The sequence below is a fragment of the Nicrophorus vespilloides genome, unplaced genomic scaffold, assembly GCF_001412225.1.
Source record: "Nicrophorus vespilloides isolate i.1.1-1 unplaced genomic scaffold, Nicve_v1.0, whole genome shotgun sequence".
Classification (NCBI taxonomy): domain Eukaryota; kingdom Metazoa; phylum Arthropoda; class Insecta; order Coleoptera; family Silphidae; genus Nicrophorus; species Nicrophorus vespilloides.
In genome coordinates this window covers 267,583-293,991 of record NW_017096512.1, presented here as the reverse complement: position 1 = coordinate 293,991, position 26,409 = coordinate 267,583, and the positions used below count along the sequence as shown (strand labels likewise).

At 32.6% G+C, this 26,409-nt stretch overlaps 1 protein-coding gene across 1 annotated transcript in view; it reads right to left on the bottom strand.

Annotated features, from left to right (window-relative positions):
- Positions 1-26,409, bottom strand: part of LOC108557280 (ETS-like protein pointed) — a 107,574-nt gene that overhangs the window by 3,372 nt on the left and 77,793 nt on the right. The window contains exons 4-6 of the mRNA XM_017913726.1: positions 18,293-18,409; positions 13,001-13,201; positions 12,216-12,419 (exon numbers count right to left, since the gene is read on the bottom strand). Of these exons, the coding sequence (XP_017769215.1) occupies positions 12,216-12,419; positions 13,001-13,201; positions 18,293-18,409 (522 nt within the window). The remainder of the gene's footprint in view (positions 1-12,215; positions 12,420-13,000; positions 13,202-18,292; positions 18,410-26,409) is intronic.

The window sequence follows — 26,409 nt, the reverse complement described above, 5'->3', positions numbered from 1 at the left end:
CGCGCAGGATGGACTTTTCTACTAGAATATTAATTACACTCTTTAGTATATATACACATACATATACTGTTATTGCATCTAGCACATAACACCGCATAATTTATTTTACGGCGCAACGAAAATAATTTACTTTCCTGTTTTCGCGCTGCTAAGATACGCGATTAGATGATGATGGTTAAGAGTATATAAAAAAAAATAAGGCTAGTCGATAAATTTCCGAGCTAAAAATAAACGAATCCGCATTTGCCAACATCTCAACCAATGCGCGCATCGGATAAAAGCTTCTATCATCCAATCGATCGCGTGAATTACATTTTCATAAAGAAACATCATTAATAGTTCGACTAACTTCTTCCATACACACACGCTCATTCTTTATATTTTATATATACACACATCCTATGCTGCTTGAATGTGTCAGGATTATAAAATACCATCGGTCAATTGATGAGTATCGTTAATTTGAATCAATTATTCAAAGAGCGTATGTCAACGCTCGAAGACAGTTTATAGAAGTTAACGTCCATACATTATATTCACGCAATAAGTAGACGTTTTTTTTTTATTTATTGAACTCGCAGACGAATTCGTCATTCAATAAATAATCTTAGTAGCTGTACACAAAAAAAAAGAGAAATACATGAAATTTCCATTGAATAAATCGTTGCAAATGCAGCTGATAAGATTTAGACAGATTAAACATGAAATATTGACAATCACTTTAAGTGATTTAACTTTATATAAAAATCAATAAATACAGTTTTTAGCGTGCGAAAAATAAATGCAAGGAAATAAGACTTTGACAGCCTCGAAACGGTTCTACGGATAATTAAGAGCTCAAGAGTATCGGATATCTAAGTTAGTTATGCTTTAACAAGAAAAGAAAGGAAACAAAATAAATCACCCCTGCTTTGCATTCATTCAACCGTTGTGTTTTTTTTTGGCACGCACGTTCCTCCTTCTGTGTGCAGCAACGAAAGAAGAAGAAAGAAAAAAGTTGAAATTTATTAGAGGCCCTTTTTCTTTTAGCACCTTTCCACGACCGCAGTTGACACCGGAGATAGTGATCTGGTTTTGGTGCAGGTTAAAGGAATGACCAAAAGAAGAAAACAAAAGAAAACGGATCAGAAAAATTGCTAGATGATGGAATTGCGCAAGATAGGATCGTCCGAGTGCTTTTTTTCCCTTTAAAAATAATGCAATTTCTATTCCTACGGCGTTTGTTGTAGGTATAAACGCCCGAGTGATGATATCTTGCGTTATAGAGGGGAAGGAAGAGATATAGCAGGTGCGCTTATATTCCAATGCACCTGTCTTAAACACCAGTTTATATTTTTTTAGAGAAACCGCTCTTACGAGTCATATATATATATACACACACATACGTATTATATACATTGCAGAACATTGCGGTAGTTCATGATCAATTTATAATATAGCATGGCTACGTCTAATGTTATCTCTTGCATTGCGATAGTTTTTTTCTTGTTCTTTTGTTTTTCCATTAACTAGTAGTTAATTTTTTTTTTCTAAATCGAAATTTCCATCATCAATCATTGGAATTTATATGTAAAAAGATAAAACTTAATTTTAAATAAACGTTTCACATATATAATGAAAATAATGAATGTTCATTAATTAAGAAATAACAGGGTAATATTTTTAATTTCTATTGTTCTTCTTTGGATTCTCTTGAACTGGTAGTAAGTGAGCTTATTTTAAATAATAATATTTTAATAGCAACAAATAAATAAATGCACTTAAAACTTAAGTTTATTATAAATTTAAATATTGATGATTCAATAATCGTATGTAAATTAATCAACAACAACAGTGCATATTCAATATATCCTAATAAACACCGGAAGCGAAACTTCATCCGAAGATTCTGCCTGCGTTTCTCCGTCTTCGCTTAAATTATTTTTTCTTTTATTTTTTGGGGTGGATTTGGTGTTCGGTGTCCCGAGACATATGGTCCGCTGTCCTCCAGCTGACTCCTCCACATATGCCCTTGCCTTATGGCATACACCTGTTGCCCGGCCCGTGCCGTCGCCGCCGAATAATAACACACTTAATACCTTTTCTGTACCCTCTACCAAAAAAACAAAACAACAACGGCTTTCCAATTCGACTATTCAACCAAATTCAATTCTTATTACAGAATAATTATTTAATTTGTAAGATTATAGACAGGTTTCTGAAAAGAACTGCCGTCGCTTGTTTGAAATTAATTACATACAAGATTATATGAACAATTCTTATTTCAGAATAATTATTGAATTTGTAAGATTATATAAAGGTTTCTGAAATGGGTAAAAAGAACTGCCATCGCTTGTTTTAATTTAATTGGATATATGTAAGATTATTTGAATATGCTGCGTAAAATAATGGTAGAAAGCAAAGAAGTTACATCATTTTTGCTTAAGTGTATATCGTGATAAGGTTGGATGCGCGTCGCTAATGCCGAAAGTGACATTTTACCAAATAGAAATGCATGTAAAAAAAAAAGAAGAGAAAAAATAAATAAATGAAAACGACCGTGGCCTACTATTTCTTGATTTACGGTTGAATACGAGCTTTGCTGTCTGTATGTGTGAGTAATCAAAGCGCGTATGATCCGAACGGAAGTACATCCGGTGGTGTTTCGGGGACTCCTCGATCTCCGAAAATGTTGAGTTATGTTCATTTTACAGGTATTTTTTCGCATTGATGTTTCTACTTATTTATTTATTTAAAAAGTATATACCTTGTGGGACCACCGTACATGTGGTGTGATTGGATGTGTTGATGTCCAGGTTAGTGTAGGTTTGTGGACAATCACCGTAGAAGGGTTCACTTGTAATTGAGACTTGATCTAACACCTGTAGCACCATTGTGCCGTTGGGCGACTCCGTGGTTCCGGCTACGTCACTACCGGTAGATACGACCGCTCGACGAGAAGCGCGCGAGCTGACTGAAGTTCGTAGAGGGAGTAAGTAATGTTGGTGACTGACTGTAATCCTCTACACTCGCTCGGCTTCAGAGCAGGACCGAATGTGCTTGTTGCGTAGCTTCTTGCTTGGTTACGAGCTCTTCGCGTACGTCGTGTCTCCCCCACCACAATTCCCGGTAGCTCTGCTCGAGCTTTCCACTTGCGAGCTTTTTTTTTTTCATTTCCAGCGAACTATGCGCACTTTTTCCAATCCGTTACGATGTTTACTTCTCTAACCAAGTATAAACCCAACCCACCACATATTTAACAACAAAATTAGATAGAATTCGGCCATTTTGTATATCTCCTATTGAAACTCAAACGCACACGAAATTTCAACTGAATTCCAAATTGATAATTCACATTCAATCATCAAATTGATTTAAAATTAGTTTTCTTGTATATTGTAATACAGTCAAATTAATCGACAATCAAATTAGATTGTTTTCATTGAGTAAACTAAGTGAAGAAGATTTACAAAATGTAAACCCAACAAATTTACTTACTAACATCCAACAAATTGACATCAAATTAGTTTCCTATATTCGAGCGAAGAGAAGATATTTAACAAGAAATTAAATATATTTTTTTTGTATAATTAAGATTGACATAAAATCAGTTTCTTTAATGAATGAAGAGAGAATGAACTAAAAATAGATACTTGACCCCGCAGAGAAGAAACCTGTCACCGTTAAACAAAAGGAAACTGGAATCTAGTCGCGGATGTATTAATTGCGCGACGATATATAAACTCAAATTATAATAATAGAGTCCATAAATTCTTTATATTCTTTAATTATCGAAGCTAATAATTAAACAAAACAAAAACGCGCATGCATACACCGACAATTCCAATTATAATCAGGTTTTCGTGTAATTCGCACGAGGATAGATGTAGATATTATAAACAGTAGATAGACAGGACACGCAAAAAGCTGCATTACAGTTACATCATTAGGCAAACATTAATTAATAGTTAATTCGCATCGCAGACCAGCGGAATCAATTTTCTATTATGTGGCCATAATTCCATCGTCGAGGAGGAATGGAGTAGGATTGTTTGCGAATACGACGAGAGTTATTAAATTAAGCGAGGCGCGCGGTCCTTCCAGAAAAGTTTTTGCACTAAAAGCTTTTCAATTTTGCGCGATGCACAGAGAGAAATACACGCAATTAAGTTATGCGGGTCGGTCGGTCCTCGCTTTCGTTCGCACAGCGAACAACTATGACATTCGAATTTATATTTTACGAGAGGGGAAGATTAATTGGATTTGAGGTAAACGAAACAGGCCGAAAAGCGAACGTAGAAAAAGAAATTAGAGAATGCAGATGAAGGCACAGAAGATGATGTTGTTTAATGGAGAGTAGGGTTGTGAACCGGGAATTCCCGGGAATTTTAGAAATTCAGCAATTGTCGTTTATTGATGTATTTCGTTCAATGCAAAATATAATATAGAATAAATCAATTGATAATGTATTCTATTTTTATACATTTTTTACATTGTTTTTCTTTAATTTCTCGAGATCCCGGGAATACCATCAAACAGTTGTATCGTGTCACAAGATTCAAAAAAAAAAAATGTCGTGACTGAGCAACCCTAATGGGGATGCAGTGGCTAATAAAAGAACTTCATTCAGTTTGCATCAAGACAATCGCGGCTGTGAAAATATCAGACGGCAAGGTCACATCTTTTCCGTTTTTACAACCATGCGATTACCCTAAACAAACCCACCGGCAAAATGCACTTCTTCTCTTCTCTTTCTATTATTATTATATATATATATATACCTTACATAATATTGTAGGAGCCTTATCAAAAGTGCAGCAGCATTTCGCCCTGACGTTTCCTACGCTCAATGGTTTTATTGTACAACTTCCGGGACCGGAAATCGCCGCAGCAACCTGACACCGCAACACGTGATTTGACTACTATACCCGAAAAAAAAAAATGAACACAATCCGATCCCCTCCCTCCACCCACGTACAAATTTTTTTTTCTTGATCGCACACGAAAATAAAATATCGAATGACCATAAAACTTCGCCCATCTAAAATTGTATAAAAGTTGCGTTAATGTAAATCGGATGTGATCTGTGTAGGCACGCACCCCTTCTACATCTTCACCAAAGATAATTTTATTTTTGGAAATGTCATAAACAGCCCTTCTTGTGCTCTCGCTCTATAAATAGCACTCGAAATATTAAATAAAGCCTCAGTGAAAACCCTTTTCTCCTTCAACCCTCCTTCCTCTCTTACGTTTCCAGCTGATCACTTCAATTCTCTAATAAGATTAAACGAGTGCTCTTCAGAATCCATTCAGCGGATAATCACGAAGAGTGAAATCATCAGTCCTCTACTTTTTCAGCGTCTAGACTTACAAAGAAAATTGAACGAATCACATCCAAATTACTCATTTCTATAATTATTATTATAATTAATCTTTCTCTTGATTATTATTTTGATTTACAGCAACGCGTACATGTGTACATTATTATATACATATACTTGTTTATCATCACAAAACACAAAACCATTATGTTTACAAGAGTGTTAAACGCGATAAGTGATAATTGTTATCACGTAGCCGCAGATGTAATGAAACTAAATAATAATAATACAAAGAAACATAGAAATGATGTGGCTTATCGCATGCGAAGGGCATGGGAGTTTCTATTTTTTTTTCCCAATTTCACTTATCGAGAAGTGAAGGGTCCCACGAGAACTATGCAAATTGAATGGCAGAAGAAAAACATTGAAACGATATGGAAGAGATGTTAATTAAGTTAAAGCTACACAATAAATATGATTATCCCACCCCGACACGGCTACCAAAATAAAAAAATCATTTTGTCATAGTTTATTATAACGACGACCGCATCGTTAAATCCATATCGGGACCGCTCTTTGTGGTTTCCGCTCTTGATTTTATACGCATTATATTTTTCGAAATTCCGATAAACTCATTTGTTTACATATAAATTCGCGCAACAAAATCCAGTTTTTATTTCAATTGCGTATTTAATTTAGTTATTCTATGCTAAAAGTATTCTTGTAGAGATGGGATAAGATAGACGACCATTTTGTACCCTTGTTTTATCGCTGCACGATATCAGAAATCCCCTTCTTAAGGGGGGACTACCCGAAAAACGGGAGTGTCTGGAGAACTCGTCTTTGCTCCTCCGGTGGTGGTAGTAAATATCGCGCACGTGTTCGTTATGTAACACCACTTCTTCGGGGCCACTTCCTCTCTCTCCACACACATTGATAGGGTAGAGCTGTGGGCCGATCCGCGATGGGTAGGTATTGTACGAGCATGCTGCATAGGAATAATGATCAAGTTACCTTGAAGCGGTGAGCACGTGAACCCAAGAATCCTAGGTGTGCATATGGACATTGTATTGGTTTACTTTATGCCGGCACCGGATATGGGAGGGCTCACAAGTACCATCCTAAACGAAAAGGGAAAAAAATACGCGATACGAAAGGATAAAACGAATACGATGTATATTAGATCAAGCTGGTTTTGCATTATGGCAACCGTTTATATACATTTCTTTTTGTATTTCAAGCGGTAATTATCTATGGGAAACGCAGACAGAAAAAGTACAGAGAGTGAAAGAATAAATAAAAATAAGAGGAGCAACATCAAAATCCAGTTGTTTTTGTTTAATGAGTGAACAAGTTTTTCATTCTCGCTGCAACCTTTTTGTGTGTGTATATATATAACCCTCTGAATATAAGCTAGAATAATGGAAATTACTGCAGACGTTCACACGGTCCCAACTTTTATATATATATTTTTTTTTGTACCCCCTTTCGTATTATTACACCAAATTATTATATTTATTACGAGCTTCCATCTACCAATTTTTTTGTTTCTTATTCTAGATGAGAAGAGCGAACGAAAATAAATTGAAGCTACACTTAACGAGCACAATAATGAAATACTCGTATAGTGAAACAATTTTCCCCATATAAACTAATGTTAAAATGTGTTCCATGCCAGAAAAAAATACATATAACTTGGTCTCACTTTTTTTTAATAATATTGCTTTGCTATGGCTATATTGATTCTTTGGCTATTAAATTTAAAAAAATACACATCATTTGTGTACACAAGTTTTGAAAATGATGTAGCAGGCGTACACATCATAATTCATTATTTAAAAAATAAATCAAAAACTTACTTAATTTTTCGTATATTGCAGCAAGCAACAACAACAGAAAGTTGCATAATATTTATAAATAAATCAATGTAATTGATGCGTCTTGGGCTTTAAATATACTAGAAATTGAGAATATTTGCAATTAATTTGTAAAATAGAAGAATATATTCAAAATATATAAAAAAAAACATATAATTTGTGTACAAAAGTTTTGAAAATGGTGTAGCAGGCGCACAAATCATAATTCATTATTTATTGCGTATACCGAATTAAAAAATAAATCAAAAACTAGATTTTTCGTATATTGTTTAAAAATGTTTATAGTAAATAGATGAATAATGTAATTAATGCGTATTGGGCTTTAAAAATATACTAAAAATAGAAAATTAAGATTTTTTAATTAATTTGTAAAATAGAATATATTCAAAATATATAAAAAAAAAACATATAATTTGTGTACAAAAGTTTTGAAAATGGTGTAGCAGGCGCACAAATCATAATTCATTATTTATTGCGTATACCGAATTAAAAAATAAATCAAAAACTAGATTTTTCGTATATTGTTTAAAAATGTTTATAGTAAATAGATGAATAATGTAATTAATGCGTATTGGGCTTTAAAAATATACTAAAAATAGAAAATTAAGATTTTTTAATTAGTTTGTAAAATAGAATATATTCAAAATATATAAAAAAAACATATAATTTGTGTAAAAAAGTTGCAATCCGTGACTTCTCTTCTCCTAGTCACTCGTTATGCGAAACGTCGCTCGTTAAGCGAGTCATTTTTTTTTGTTACAATTTATTTTGCTCGTTAAGCGAGGTAACTAATGTGCATGTTTATATAGGTGTTTAAATAAATGTCGAGTCGGTCGAATCGAAATAAATACTCGTGTCGCGGTGACAAATGCAAAATAGTTGGTGGTGCAGGTGTTCTTCGAAACGGGCGTCCAGATAAATATTTAAATCGATTTGATTCGATTTCCCATTAATTAAGTCTCCAGCGGACGGCGCGATCCATAAACGCGAATTCCTCATTATTATTGATAATGCCGAGGAAACGAGATTGCGATTTCCTTCTCCTCCTCGCAAACGCATCTCGCGTGGCGCAAAGAAATTCCAATAAATTAAAATTAAACAGGCAGGACGCGGATGACGACGACAAGATATTTCTCGCAATATTTGAATTCGTTATTAACGCGCGCGCGCGCGCGCGCGAAGGAAACAAAATTTAATTCATCCTGTAAGTATATATATATAAAATATAAATTATAATTAAATGATGAATACTTGATTTAATTAGTCGTTATTTAAGAGAGGTATCAGTGATTTATTTCGCGCGCATAATATTATAAATCGATTCGGAATCAATGATGCGCGCCTCGAGAATGCAAGCAGCACACATATATTTTCGTCCTTTTTTTTTGTTTCTTTCTGCTGCTGTTATTTTATATATTTTTTTGTGTGTGTTCATTAATATGGAGGCCGGTTTTGTGTGCGGAAGATTTAATATATCCTGTTTTTAAATACGCGGAAAAGCGATGGAGAAAAAAAAACGCAGCATTCCTCATCTAGCGGTCAATTTCCTCTCCCGATGCCACTTAAATTGTTTGCGGAAACGACCCCCCCGGATAAAAGTTCTCTTCTCCTTTTAGAAAACGTACATTACTGAAAATAATTATGCATCATTGATGCCGACTCTCAAATTTTTGTTTTATTCTCACTTCCTTTATAATTACAATTACATTCGCATCATTTTTTTTGTAAGTTAGTTTTTCTTCATCCTACAATAAAAAAAAAGTGTTTACTTTTGCAATAAACTTATATTTCGTCTTAATATTTATCCTGTACCAACTTTTTCTTTTCTTACGTAAAAACAGATAATTTCAATACAAATTTTAACAACGTGGCATCACATATTTGCTATAGTCAAAATTCTACATTTGTTTGAATACACAATTCTTAACAAATATATTTCAAGAAGAATGAAAATATTATTGCAAATATAGGAAATTTCAATAAACTAAAAATTACAAGAAAAAAACATTTTTCACAAAAGAATTTTTAATTTACAATTTTAATCAATTTAATTAATATGAATATCTATCATATATTCACACATTTGTTTTTAACAAATACACTGGAACCTCGCAAAACGAGCATTTCGCATAAAGAGTAACGAGAAGAGAAGTCCCGGATTACTTTTATACACATATTATGTGTATTTTTGAAGTGAAAATCCGAAATTTTGGAACGGATTAAACTCGTTAAGGTTCCACTGTATATTCAAAGAAGAATGCAAATATTACAAGAAAAATACATTATATACAAATAAATTATTAATTTTAACAATTTAATTTTTAAGAAAATCTTCTATGTGAATATGAATTTTCATTATATTTATGAAATTAATTTGAATGCTTGTATAATATTTATTACTAGAAAAAAATAAGAACTTTATTTGAGTCAAACACATCCAGACATAGACATATTTCGAGTCCCTTATAAGGGAGACAATAGGTACGTAGCTAGACGTGAAATAACTTTAAACAAAGCTTTTTTTCTTTTAATTATTTTGGTGTCACTACAACAATGGATTACCAATAAAATTCCAATAGGTTTAAAGGACTCAAATATATTTATATGCATACACATTGAGATTTTTTTTCTTCAATTATTAAATTTAATAATTATACGAAGACAATTGTTTAATTAAAATAATACTGAAAACTTCATTTCTTTTTAAACTTTTTCAAATAAAAATTGTTGAAACTACAAGAATGTATTGAGATCTTTTGTTTCAATTGCTATAAGTATTTTATTTGAAATTATTGAATTTCATAATAATTAAAATAATATAAAAAAATTCAATTTTCGAAATAATTTGTTTTAAAAAAATCTAATTTATTTATACGTATGCACATTGCAACTTTTTTGTTTACGCTTTTTGATTATTGAAAGTAGAAAATCGTACTGAAAATTTCAATTTTTTTTCGTGACTAAACAAATTTCAATAGGTTTACACAATAAAAATTTTATTTGATTTTTACATTTAATAATTATTGCAAAATATTAATGGTATAATAAAATAATACTGATTACTTTATTACAGAATTAATTTAATTTTCAAAATGATAATTAAATGAATGCGTGAGGCGGTTACGTAAATTGTGACCTAAAATAAATCGCGCAACAGGCAAATCATAATTAATTATTTATTTCGTATACCGAATTATAAAAAAAAATAAAAAAGCTTTCTAGATTTTTCGTATATTGCAGCAAGCAACAAGAACAACAACAAAAAAACACAGACAGTTGCATAATATAAACCACGTCCTGTTATTAAAATATATAAATTAATGTTCTTTGTCTAAAAATGTTTTTAGTAAAAGAAAACATATTTCGGACCATAAGACGCACCCAAATTTTAACTCAATTTGAAACAAACTTTGATCAATATATTTCTTAAATAAATGAATTGAATGAAATAATCTAAATATAGAATAATTTACAAGTAATTGTTACGATGGAATTGAAAAACTGTAGAGTACAAACCTGTATAAACTAATGCCATTGCGTTACTCCAATAAGGAAAAAAAGGTTAAAACTGTTAATTTAAACTAAACACAAATCACATATTTGTTGCAGGTGTGAGGTGTACGAAAATACGCGGCGAAGTGTGTTTCTCGGGAGAGACTCGACGGTGCACTTCTTCAGCATTCGGGCATCGGAAACGTATGTGCTTTTGTGCGTCAGAATCAGACCGATTGTCGGATTGTGTGGTTTATGGTTAAATAAAAGAATAGAGAGTGTTTGGCATTGTTGGAAGCGAAGCATGTCCGAAAAGACGGGCGGCCGCGTGTTCTTGCAGAATGTGCAATACTCGGGACTCCTTATCTAACTTTCACTATCAGACCCATCCTCGACAACACACATATGAAATAGATTGACCGGTCCGTTGCCTTCCGCCCGCCGTGCATCATCTTCATCGCACACTCCTCCACATTTCATTTATTTGTTTTGTTTGTTAAATAATTCGCAATTGTTCCATTGCGTTTATGACCTAATCCCATCGCATTTGACGCATCATAATTACGAAATTTACTTCAGCGTTTATATATGTTTTTCTATCATAATTCGCAAATTGCATCATTCAAAAGAGACGTTAAATCATGAAAAAAATAAGACAAATCGATGGAAAATCACGCTCATCATTCTCACCTCGAATATGAGGGAATAATAAAGCTTTAGCACTCGAAGACCCCAAACATATTAACCTAGATTAGGTAACAGTAACTTTCAGAATACTTCAGCGTGACGATGTGCCTCGTTTATAATTACGCAAGCTAATAATACACATACACACTCAAGCAAACACACAAGTACACTCATCTTTCATAAATCGCGAATTGTACACACATACACACATATGACAAGCTGGGCGGATCTTCTGTGCGCCATTACGAAAACACGCGAAGAACAGGCGAAAATCCGCAAACAATAAAAATAATAACAATGAAAAACACGAAATGAAGAGAGAATCGGGCTTCGTCGACCAAAACAAACAGCAGTTTGCGAACATTATTATTGAGCCACGATCATATACATTTTTTTCTTCTGTATTTCATTTGCGTTTTCCAATTGCGCAAATATTTAATATTCAACATTGAAATCTTGTTTGCATTGTAACAATAACATATCGTTTTTCATCCATTACGAATAATCCTGATCTTCTCTCTCGATAACAAAAAATTGCAATTTTTTTAGTAACGCGAAGAGTGTAATAATGGAATTGATTTTTATTGTAATTTATTTATTTAATATTAATATTTTATGAAATTCGCAACGCGCAATATTTGCTTGTGTAAGGAGTATGAGAGAGAGAGAGGAGTTACAATGAAGATATGGTTCGATGATTTAAGTTGAGAGAGAAAAAAAAAAGAGCAGAGAGCGAAAGGCGCGTACTTGTTGTATAAAAACTGGTTCTTATGCTAATTGTTTTGCAGAGACGAGTGTATATAAAACAAGTACTCGAGTTGTCGGGTGGAAGGAAAAATTGCACAAAACGAAAACTCACCCTCCATGAAATTATTGTTGTTCGGGGCAGGTGTGCCGGGGGTGGGAGTGTTGGGTTGCGCGGGGTTGACTATTGGCTTCCTGTCGATGCCGAGCATAACACCGGACGGGTTATACTCGAGGAACGTTCCCAAATCTGGGACACACATGGAGTCATATATGTGCGTATGATTCGCCGAGGCTATAGTCCGCTCCCGTTCAACATCTGCAAGTAAAAAGAATACGAAATGAAATAAAAATAGAATGCGGTGGAAGAGTTGTGGAAGAAGGAACGAACAAAATAATATGATAATGAAGTTCCATTCATGGTGGAATCCAGTAATTGCCGCCTCTAAGAAAGCTATAAAAGTGATTTATGAAGTGGAGAGCTTCTGCTGCTGTTGCTGCTGCTGTGTGTATATGAATGAATTTTCCACATGTTAAATCGACGCTCGATTCAGCAATTGCAGAAATCCCACAAGATAAACGATGATATCGGGCGTAATAATGCGAAAACACACCGAGCAGACGATGATAATAACAACGAAAAACACGTAGGTACATATTAAGCCTTAATAAATACAACAATTATGAAACGCGAAATAACAAAACGCAAGTATTTTCTAAGTACTTTATCAGATGGCATGCATTGCATGCTGAGTAAACCAAATAATTGGTATCATTCACGATTTTCAGACCGTTCTGCTCTATACGAAACAAAACACACACACAAAACAAAAATGTATTTTGCTTCTATTAAACTAATGCATGGACGAATTAAAGGAAATAAATAAGATAATAACTTGCCTTTCTGCAGTAATTCCAGATGTTCCCATAAAATATCACCGACGAAAGCTGGAGCCCGGGCCTGGAAAGCATCCTTTCCCATTGCACAAATATCTTTGCCTTTCATGTGGAATTGGTGGAGGGCGATTCCCTCGAGAGAAAACTCTTTCGTCGCCCACTGCAGCCAGTGGGACACATGGCTTTCCGTCCAGTTACGAGGATCTGCAAAAAAACAATAAAAAAAAAACCATCGTGTAATTAAACAAACTAGAATAAACAAACACGTTGCGTAATAAAGAAAGGTAACGCCAAGAAGTTACATGGAAAATCCATTTATGGATTTGCTCATAGGTGTTGCTCTGCAGGAAAATCGCATTACGTTTGGAACGCGAAGAAATATTAGGAAATTGTTTCTTGATAAATACGATTTGGGCTGGGCCATTTCCACCCCCCCGCACGGAATTCATCGCACCCTCCATCAATATCTTCGCGAATTTATTTCCTCTCCGAATGAATCGATTGGAGAAACTATTTCCTCCCGTAAAATCGAAAAGTAAATAACCAAATTTTTAGTAATTCCAATAACTTGTGCTAAACGTTGAAAATAATGTGACGGACGGAAACGGAAAGATCGTAATGAATGGAACTTTAAAGTTCACAGAGGTGGCGTGTCGAGTTGTATGTGTGAGAGTATGAGTATGTATGTGCATCGACTTGAGGCAATGTCAATTAAACAAGTCACGAATGTGATTTACACGCGCAGAAAAAGCTCAATAGGTGTGGAAAGGCCTTAGTGCAAGATGCATGTACATATTGTTGGCCTGGCTCGCTTTGAAACAATGATCTGCAAAGTCCAGTAAACGAATGAAAAAGCAATTCGGGGAACCCCGTTTAATATATATTACACCCATATGCATAATTCGCGCGAAATGACGTCAGGAGCTTCGTTAGCGAAACGAAACGAGTTTCATAATGTGAAACTTTTCTAAAAAGCGATCCACTGCTACAAAACGGAAAATCGACTGCACGAACACTTTGTAGAAGTCTTCTCGAAATTAAGCATTTAAAGACCCCTAGTTTATCTTCTACACGAAAGAGTTAACATCAACGTTTCAAATGCTTGTATTAATAGGGGGGCGGTTTATTTTCGTTTTGTTATCGGCACAAAAAAATCTCAGTTGTCCCAACCCATCAAGAGTTTTCTATTTGCGTACACCTTTTTATTACATTTTTACTTTAAATACGAACGTAATTCTAGATATAATCCACATTTATAACAATATTTTATATTAATTATTAATAGTTAATTTTTTACTTTCAATTTTAATTAAAAGCTAAAGAACATTAATTAACAAAGAAAAAATGTATTTATTTTTCAACATTTTTGTATAAAATTTGACCTCATTTCACCAAATAAATTAATTCCGTTCCATACAAATAAAGTAAATTTATTTTATTAATTGATCAACAAAAACAACTAGATTTTCTTACTAAACTAAAGTTGAATTTCCAAATTAAACGAAGATTGAATTGTAAACTTTAATTGCGAATGACACAAAACTCATTATGTTTTTTTCCTCTCCTCTCCATTGTCTTGCTCTTTTTTTCTCTCTCTTCGTTCAAAAGGGTAAACAAAGCAGCGGCATTTTTGATCCGGTGTGTACATTGTGATGGTCGTACAAATAGTCCAGACGCTTGGTTTTTGTTTGCCTTTAAAATATTAAAGAACATGGAAATCGGTTCCGAGATAAATTCGAACCGACACCTTGTACAAAAACTTTTGTTTATCCTTTTTTTGCTCATATATTTGTTACTGCGCGATACTTAATACTTCTATTGTAAAAATTGAAAAACAATCAACATTTTGTTAATCTCGTATTGCATTCAGTCATCGTTATGCGATGTATATGAATAAGAGTTTTCACACGACGATTGCAAAGTTAATACATCGAAAATAAATAATACTAGATTTGTATGCAATTATTATTGAGCTCGTTAATTAGCGAGTAGAAGTGGTAAATGGTGATATAGAGTGTTCTCGGTTTTTAATATCGTTGGTGGCACAATCGAGGAGAGTTTTCTGATTCCGAATAGACGATAAACGATGAAAAAGCAGGCGGTGACATTAATTTAGCTTCGGAGAGAAACTAGTGGCAGAATAAGGACTTCCCAGTGCAATAAATGCGCTAATTAGTATAGTGTTTATGTATGGAGCTTACAGTCTCTATTTCAATCTCATTCTCTCTCTCCTCTACGAGAAGAAGTTAGATGAAAAAAAAAAAGAGACCAACGCAATTAATTAATAATTAGGCACTTCCAGGAAATCGAAGTAAATGGTCATGGACTTTCTATTTTGGTAAATGAAAGAAAATAAAACTTAGTTGTTGTTATATTGGATATAACGTATTTTCGTGGATGAAATCATTGTATCGATTTTAGATAATTTGTATTTTAGTGTTACAGTATTTGGAATAAATATATTATAGTCCGTGCGTGGAGTTATGCGGCAGATACTAGACAGGTGGAATATTAAGCGGACGCAGGTCTTCATTTGAGTTTTGTTTTCGTTTTACTCTTTTCCCCCTTTTTTTTTATTGGCGAAATTCTGCTCGAATGAATGTGTGTCCGACGGCCGGTGTGACCCACAACGGGTCACTTTGGATGCGCGCCGCGTTCAAAGGATTATCCATTTATTATTTGCTTTTGTTTTTGTTTCGGAACTCGAAATATATATATATATAAAAGCGCGTCTAAAAATGTACCGTTCGCGATCTGAGAAGAGTGGCTACATACATACATGCCGGCCGTTCGTATGAACGTACGTATGTTCGTTCATATTGAAAAAAGCTTTGAGCTATGATGCCATTGTTCGTGTACCAGTAATTACAGATTTTTACTTTGATACAGTCCTGCATGGTCCAGTGAGCTCCAATTGTGGACGCTCTATTACGCCCACGTGTATATTACTGACTTTTTTTCAGAGAGCTGGGAGAGCAAGCACCACGCATCGCTGAATTCATATATATTCGAGTTGCGATGTGCTCTGCGCGTTATATTAGCAAATAAAATCCCTCGCAACGGACCTCCTTTGTTCAAACACATTCGTACGCAGCAACACACACACACATACAAGCACAATCACACCTCGGATGTTCTCTTGGAAAACCTTCTGCAAAATCCAGCCCGAACAACAACAACAACAGCAACAAGAAAGAAAGAAACGCATAACGTCGTTTTACATGCGGAGACTACACGTATAAAACGAAATCGCGTGAAATTGCGGACACTAACTCAACGACCAACCATGAAAGTAATTAGTTCAAACTCACCAGGATCTACTTTATTGACGAATAAAATACCTTAACTACTGCAGCTAATAAACCCTTATTTTAGCGTGAAACAAGCATCTTTCATTTAGTTTAGTTTAAACTCATTGACTGAAAAAACTGTACACTTCAATATGTAAACAGTCAAGTAGTGAATCTTCGACCATAAAACGTTCAAGGAGATTTAACGTTTAACAAGCGTCTTACATTTAATTATAACTCACAGTCAAAAAAAAAATATAGTCAGACAAATAGTTTGATCTTTGAAAATCGAATACAAACAGATTCAGGTACAAATTGTTCAACTTTCGAGTACAATTTCAATTTCAACCATAAGAAATAATTGAAATAAACTATTTTTTTTATTAACAATATCAATACAAGCTTTATTTTAGTGTGAAATCAACAACTCTCATTTAATTTATACTCATTGACAGAAAAAAATGTAAATGATGATTTTACTTAGAAATTGGTTCGATTCAAATTTCTTATTAAGAAATGATTAAAATTGATCTAAAGTTTTCATCAAAATATAATTAATCTTTTTTTTTTCGAGTTTGAAAACCGATTTTTTTTATTCGAGTTTCAACATATTATTTCAAAATTCGAGCGTATTAATATTTCTTATTAGAAAGTAATGTAAATTTTGATTATAATTGATCTAAATATCATGTACTTTTGCTCATGTTTTTTTTTTCGAGTTTCAAATTGTTCAATTTTTCATAATTTATTAGACAGACAATTAAAAGTGTTAAAATAAATAAAGAAATTATAAAACTAATTATTTCTAAATGTCTTTTGTTAAAAAAAAAAGACGATTATTAAATATTTCGGTTGGTACGTCGACATTTCGCAATTTGAAAAACGAAAACGGAAACTGCAGTGTTACACTTAGTTGGTTTTCAATAGAAGCGGAAACTTTCGCTGACCCGCGCCTATCTGATTGTTTCCGGTGTTTGACCGATCTCTCCCCCTCTTTCCCACCAAATCCAACAGTCCTAATTGCGACCCCGAAACGAGCGAGACGAAACCAACAAAACAAAACAAAAAACTGGCAATCTGGCAACCCCCGAACAGTAGTAATTGTAAAACAATCCGTGGCATGCAACAGGCAAATTAACAGATACACATCATCCATTGTTAGATTTCTTCCGAGTGGTTTCTCGTATAGTAAAACGAAAAGAAAAGTAAAAATAAGAAGCTAGATCTAATCTGAACCCACCGGAATGGTTTTACGAATTCGGAACATTAAGTTTTCTAAATCCATCTTATCTTGAAATATTACAGAAGCTATTAGCAGGCCTTCACCCTTCCGTCCAAACAATGCGCGATAAAGTGAGTAATATCAAAAAAAGAAAAGAAAGTATATAAAAAAAAATATATAATCACTTTCACGTGATTTACTCATATTGCTTTAGTTGAGTTGAGTTGAGTTGAGTAGAGTAACTCATGCTAATACGAATCGTTTAAACGAAACGACGAATTATCGGGTACTACTCAATTGATAACGAATACATTAAGGTGTTTAATTGAGCGTACATACATATTCGTTCGGTTTTTCAGAGACGGCGAAAATAAACGTAAACGAATAAAAAGACTGTGGGAACATTTTCCTTCGGATTTAATTAATTATCGCAATTATCATTCACCACTTTCACCATACGAAAACTTGTTTATTCGTTATTTTAGCTTGAAATGATTGCGGTTTAAGACATGCGATGATGTTTTTTCTTTCTCACTCTCTTGTCTTTGCAACTTTGAGTAATTCGTGTGCGAATTTCGCTAAATTTAAAATACGTCTAAAACCGCGGAGGGATTACATGCGGATGAATATGATGGATGCGGTGCTATACGTTTTTCGGTGCTAAGAATGCTAATGATTTAATCTACGGCGGAGTGGAGATGTTGGCGTCAGGTTGGTGCCAGAACAAAAAGACTGGAACTGAAAAAAAGAAGGAGAAGAGAAAGAGAGAAAATGTTTACATACCTTTGGTAATGTTAAGTCGGATTTGTTCCTTTTCCCAAGACGCGAAAGACGCTTTGAGCGCCTCTGCCATGGTCTTGTTCGTTCCCGGCGTCAGTGGCGGTACCTGCGTCGGGATATCTGCAAAAAAACAAAACCCATCAGAATTACATAAAAATATTACGAAAGCAAAATAATTTCGATTTATTTAGATTTGTCGAGGAAGAGAGGTAGATTTTTCATCTCATCTAATGAATAAACATTTGTATCGCTACGTATATATACATGGGCGCACGTTGACGCCTTTAAGGCTCAAAAGTGGGATTTCATAAAGTCTACGAAAATAAATACGTTTTTGAACGTTCATCCTTTGAAGATTTTCGAACGAAAATTTTAATAGCACCAATAATAATATGAAAATCGAAGGAAAATAGCTGAGCGTATATAATGAATGGCATGAATGAAACATTGTATATTTAGTTACAATAAAAAAAAAACGAATAATCGAGTCATGCGTAAGTATTTGCAGACAGTAGTTGGATACACTTGTCGCATATGAAATGTGTTTGGCACATGCCACCGATATAATAATAATAATACGGCGTCAACGTTAAATTTAATCAATTGAAGAAAAACTATTTATAGCCTTCACGCTAAAAAAAATATTACGCAACGTTTAATCATTAACCTGTTGTTTCGTTCAAATTAATTATACAATTAATGTTTTGTGATAAAAAAAAAACAAGAAAATAAATAAAATACAATTATCAGCAATTTGTAGTGTTTTACTGAAATGACATAATTGACGTATCGGAGAGGATACGAATTAAAAGAACAAGCGTTATGTGTTTGTTTTAACTAATTACTTTCTTTTGGGACCGCGCGCGCTTTAAATACTTTTGCCTGTGACACTAATGAGTTCGGGTTGGGAACGTTCAAGAGGAGAGCATGTCAAACAGAACAGGAGAGAGAGATAAAAAAAAGAAATGTATAGGCGAGGATGAAGGCACAAATAAAATGGAAACATTTGTAACGTGAACGATTCGGTTGTGTCGTGTGTACGAGAGTATATTTTTGAATTTTAATATATCGATGGAAAGGAAAACACCCACGATTAAAAAAAAAAAAACAAAAAACTAAATAGTCATAGGCCGTTGAGCGCAGGAGAGAGAATTCAGTGAAGACGTGTCGTAGGTGGACCTCACGTATTGGACTCGTGCCCGCGCCTTTATGTACGCCATGTTTGTTAACACGCTTTGATTACTAAACACAAATACTCAATTTTTTTCTTCTTCTCTCTATACGTATGTGTCTTCCCTATAAACTTGAACTCCAACATACTTTTAAAACTGTCTTCTCTCTTCGACATAAATAAATTTAAAATCTATCAATTGGCGTTGTTTGAGTATAAAGTTTCCAAAAACTTGCAATTATTGCAAAAAAAAAATATAGTCTATACAAGATGTGGTTTAGTAAGAGCTGGAACACACAATAATGGGCAGTTGCTAATAATACTCGATATATACTTCTGGGTCCATGGCGCACTTATAGCTTTACGATCGGTAAACGGCACCTGGGAAAACTATTTTCAGATAGTACTAAAAATTGATTTCATGCTAATTATCTTTACCACTCCGAAATAATATTCTCGGAAACGCAAAACTCACAATAAAACGAACCGTGGCTAATCGATTTTTTATAATTATTGCACACTCACATATAACCCTGCTGCCATTGCGGTCAAACAATGCTTCAAAGAAAACGTGATCCCATTATTTTTTGACGACGTTCTTTAATATTATTATATTTATACGTACGTACGTAACTTTGCAGCAACACAACACAACAAGGTGATGGCAACTACCATTATATGCAAATACAGACAGTTTTCAAGTTATAGCAGAACAAAAAAACATCAATTACTCGATAAATTCTAATCGAAATTACTTATAACTTCACACAAATTCAGATCATAATTTATTTGTTCACACTTTAGAACTCAGTAAATGTATACATTTACTAATCAATGTATAAACATTCTTAATTTCAAAAATAAATGTATTCACAACCAATTAAATGTTAACATCAACTAGTAAATCCATAAATGTTCATCTATGATTTAGTAAAAGTACAAAATGAAATGCGTGAATCTAAACTAATACTTTTAGCAATGAATAGAATCACATTAATAATTCTAATAAATAATAATAATTTATTGGCCAAACATCGATACATAAGAAGAAGAGAAAAAAAAGTACAATTTATACATAAACAAATTTTAACATACAATAAAAATATATATACTAATAGGCTGGCCAAAGGGCAATAATAATTCTATTTTCAATAAAGTAAAAGAATAGTTTATTTAAAAAAAAATTACTTGCGAAATAAAAAAAATTATGAAATAAAATGTTAAGTACTTCCGAATCCCATTATTCCATTAAAATTATTAACTTATTCACTGAATATGATCTTGAAATACATAAATTTCTTTATAAAAATACTAATTTTATATGAAAATTTTATAATTTTGTTGTTATTGATTTAAAATCTAGTATGTACTTTTAATAGGATTAGTCAACATTTTTTTTTAGTGAATCAGTATTTTTACTAAAATTTTATAATCTAAAATATTGTAACTGGAATTTGTACAGTTACTACACTTTAAGCATTTAATTTAACATATAAATATGTGTCAGTTATTGGATAATTTTAACAAATGAAATTTTTTTTTTTACTTAGATCAGAAGGTTACCGCTTAACAAATATTGAAATTGAGACTACAATGCGAAATGGTAAATCGTCGTGTAGTTCCGTTCCGTTTATCGAGGGTTTCATATATATATATATTTGTTGGTGGTGCGTATCTAAGAGCGAAAGAGAGATTGTGTAAGGTGTATTTATGATAACCTGGCAGATGGCACGTGCCTCTTTTTCCAAAGACAGGTGCCTCGAGCATTTCATTACGAAAGTCTACTATAAATATAAAAATTCTATTTCTATTATGATGTGGCCGCTACCCCCATCGACGTGGGGGCAATTAACGACTGGAAAGTTGGTCTGATCCTATCCGATCCGAGTAAGAAAAGAGGAAACAAAAAAAAAATAAACTAGATTGATTTATACACGATGTAGGTCTATTTTAAGAACGAAATTTTTGTCTTACTTCTTAATGAATACACCTGCCGCCATTGTGGCTTTCGCAAAACCGTTGCCTAGTTTACGGCTTCAACAAAATACACATAAAAACACAAAACGAATCATAAACTGGAACACTTAATGATCAAAAGCAACATGACCATTACAAGTTTTAAACATGACTTTAGTTTATTTCAATGTTGATATTATTTTTTTTTTGTGGGGCAGGTAATGAATTATATAAGCATTTAATATACAGCGAAGTCGTAAATGTAATCACATACAATCAGTTATATAAACCCGATGTTGAGGATTATTAAGAAATTGAACCATTGCGGCCGGACACGCTTACGCAACAGGTTTACGAAATATTACAGAAATATTTCCAGTCCATCGAGGAAGGGATTCCTAGAACTTGATGTACTGTTGCTTTGTTAAAATAAACTATAGATTATTATTTCAATCGCAAAATTGTTAATTGAAATATGTAGCTTATTATTTCTTATATAAATTGAACCATAATTAAATGAACTTTATCTCATTTAAAAAAAAAACTATATTTTCACGGTAGATAGATTCTTGAGAAAAACGTGTAAATCGAAATTGTAACTTTTTGAATGTAAAACCGTGTAAATTAGTCAATAAACCAAACTGATTGAAACCGTATTAATCGAGGACTGAATTTACTTAAATTTGATTTGATTAGAAGTAATAAAGTGAAATCGTACTGATCGAAGCGCACTGTGCGAGGTATAGCTGTACATTTTTAGAATTGCATGGTAATATTCAAATTAACTTCTGAAAAGTTTTAGTTAAAGCAATTAATAATGTTGTTGATGAAATAAGTGCTAATATTATATATAATTTACAAAACGAAATGATATGTCTGAGATTGTGAAATCATTATTTATAGTCATTTCGTGGTAGTCGCACTTCACGGCACGCCAGAACGCATGCAAATTCCTCAGGTTACAGATTCTCTTCGTACACATTAAATGTTTCTCTTTTTCTATCAGCAAAAGCATATTAATTAAAGCGCCAGACAATCTTCGGCGTTTATACTAATTGCAAAAAAAACGGGAGACACGCAACGCATCGTTTTATTACATTACACACAGCAAAAAGAATGAAAACAAAAATATTAAAAAAAAAAAAAGAAGAATTGAAATATGGCCATAAATTGAAGTGGATGTAGTCTAAATACTACTAAACCGACGATGTGTTTCTAAATGGGGAACCCTTTCGTGAGCATTTCGAAGCACCCCTTTTCTTGCAGCAACAGCAGGGGCGGATGGATGTTTTGATGAGGAATGAAAGAAGAGAGGAAAAAAAGGAGAAGAAGGACTATAAATATCTCACGATGTACATACGCGTTATGCGCGTACATCGGGTTTGGGTGAAGTTGATGTAAAGTTAGGTCGGGTCGTGTAGCCGATGACCACATGGAAGGCAGGTGCCACACCACGAATGCGACATTAACAGCTGCTTATGACTTATTAATTTACTTTAATTGTACTTTCTTCTTATTGCGATTACTGCCGCAGCCATCCTTCATTAATTGGCACAATCACCTCAACCGTCGTTTTTTTTTTCTTCAAATCTGCAATCTCGTACACCCTTAGCGATTACAATACATAATTATAGCAGTATCCAAATTTGGTTAAAATCACTTATTTTAATGATTGTTAAGTATTCTATAATCATTAATGGTTTAAAAGCTATCAATAAGCTGAAACTGTTTTCTTCAGACAGATTGCTGTAAAACAAGAATAAAAAAAATCTTAATTGCATAACCAATTAACAAATGAGACAAATTTAAACGTTAATTAAAATAAATCAAAATCGATATTGAGATGATTCAATAAAATTACTATTGTTTTTGGGAATTTCATGATTTTTTTAATGTTATATAATCACTAATTTCTTAACTGCATGAATTTAATAGGAATTTAAACGTTAACATAAGCATCGAGATGATTCAAGAAAATTAGTTTTTTTTTGTTGTAAATTTTAAACGTTATATATCTTAACTGATTATATGAAGTTAATATAAATTAGAATTGAAAAATCGTGATCAAGATAATTCATTTACTTAAGTTTTTTCGGTGATTGTTGAATGTTATATAATGAGTAATTTCTTAATTGACTGTACGAAGTTAAAACGAATTTAAACGTTAACTAAAATACATGAGCATCAAAAATCAAGATCAAGATGATTCAATAAGAGGAATTATGTACGGAGAATGTTGAAGCAGCAGCGGCAGACTGAGCTCATACAACTTGTTATAAGTTATAATAAGTTACGACGGAAGTAACATTTAACGCTTCAAATTATTCTATTAAAATTATTCACTCTAATTATGAAACATTTCAGAGGGCCGTCGCCGCTCCATGAAAAATTGTCACACGATGAACAGAAACTACGTTCCAACTACACTGGATTTGAAAGAAAATCAGTATCTAGAAGTCGCGGACCTTGTGCCTTCTCCTCCTCCTCCTCCTTTCATTCGCTCTAATTGATCTTGTTTACTAAATACTGTAATTATTAATTAATTACTCGGTCCATGTCAATTACAATTGTTGGCAATTCAGTTGCGTTTCTCCACGAAATGTTTCGCTCATTGCTAATAATTCGCTTAACGTTTTAATTACTACTGTTTTTATTATTCATCGCGTACATAGAAATTTAGTTTATCTGCGTAATCGTGGGACGAGGTTGAAACAAAATAAAAAAACGCTTCTTCTCTCAAGTGATGATGATGATGATGATACGTAAAGCCGCTGCGTCGCGGCGTTTAAGAAAAAATTCATTCATAAAACTTTCGGAAGAAGCCAGCATAAATGTCTATTAGATACGAGTGGTAATGCAACACGAGTGCTCCCTTAAGTAATACTTCATCTAAGTTAGTCTTCAAGGCCATATTACAGCTACTACATCCGGTAATCAATTAATATAAGCTACCCACTAATTATTACACCGCTGCAATTGCGGGCCCTTCAATTCAACGAAAAACTAGGCTAATATCTCAAGTATAGTTCAAATACAGATTTAAACATATCAATATGTAAATTTCAATTTAATTAAATTACATTAATTAAAGAAAACATACTTATCTCTCACAATATATAAATATATTACAAATAGTAAATGGGGAATTTCCATTCTGCTTTTGTTTAAACTACATGATTTATGGGAAAAATCCTGATACGCAGACATGATTATTCATAAATAAAATTTAATAAATGAAAAATAAACAAACAAAAATCGACAGTTACGCATTGGAAATGATCGAAAAAGTCGTGGGAATGGATGCAAATTGAAAATTAAAAAAAAACTAGTCATAATAAAGTCACCGAAATTGTCGTTCGGATTGGGACATTCCGAAGATTAAATTATTGTAATTAAGCTGCTGTAAAACATTTACGAGATTCGTAATAAAAAAAAAGAACAACAAAATGAATATACAAAACTGTGGCATGTGGGAAGTAATCGGAAGAACGATAAAACTAACTAATAGGAATTTATCGCCGCATAACATAAATCTAAATTAAATAACAATAATTGAGTCAAATCATCATTTTTTTTCCATTATTTACGCATAAATTTCGTCCGTGGGAATATTTAAGTATTTGCATATTCACGGTGACATATTATAATTATGTGAGAATTGGAGTTTAAAATACATAACAATTTCAATAAATTTTGTGAACGCCGTCCGTTTACAAAATGAATAAAATTTGCATTAATTTCATTCGATTTTGATTTATTTTCTCTGCTTTTTCTTTTCGAAATTCTAAAGTTTATGTAAAATGAATATAGCATTAGATTTAAAACGTATTTTTGGAATTTTATAATTAATTAAAACTTAAATCCAAAAATTATTCAAAATGTTTATTATTACATTTTCTTCAAATAATACCAAAATTAATAAAATTTGATTCAAATTGGATTTTGAAAATTTTTAGTTTAAATTTAAATAGTTTATTAATAAACTTTCTGCAATTAATACAAAATTTAATACAATTTACATTAATGATATTTTTAAATGATTTAGTTTAAATTTATTCGCTTATTCAAATATTTTTGGAATTTTATAATTAATTAAAACTTAAATCCGAAAATTATTCAAAATGTTTATTATTACATTTTCTTCAAATAATACCAAAATTAATAAAATTTGATTCAAATTGGATTTTGAAAATTTTTAGTTTAAATTTAAATAGTTTATTAATAAACTTTCTCCAATTAATACAAAATTTAATACAATTTACATTAATGAAATTTTAAATTATTTAGTTTATATTTTTTGGATTTAACACATTTTCTTCTCATAATACCAAAATTCAAGTGAAAAAAAAAACATATATTAGAAATAAAACTATATAAATGAACAGTTTTAGAAATGAATATTTTATGAAATTATTTATTTGTAAATTGTTCAGTTATCCGACAAGTTTTCTTAAAATGCAGTAGCTAAATTGTATTACGAACGTAGTGTATTATAATGATGCTCATGGAAGAAGAGATTGTAAGTTTTGAGATGTAATTGAAATGATGTTCACAGTAGCTTCACGAAACTAGTTTTAAACTGTTCGTTTTTTCAATTAAACCAGATGCGTCTTTCGTACGCATTTTTTTGTAATACACTTAAAGCGGCGATTGTGAACTAATATTATTAAAGTGCACGCAACGCGCTATTATTTTCAGATAGAAGCTATAAATAAAGGAGGAGGATCATCATCTGAACAGTAGCAATAAAACAACGAAATTATTGACGGAAACTATGAGAGAGGAATCGAATGTATCCGTTTACACTTTGCACGGAAACACGTTACAAAAGGGAAATAAACAGAAGGGCTTTTTTTGCTGTTAGGATGGTGTGTGCGTGGCGCGTCACGTGGTGTAATTATAAGATTATATAGAAGAAAAAAAAACTATAGTGTACACATATAAAGAAAAGATCATGTCAGATATGAACCAGATTATGTAAGGTTGTCAGTTT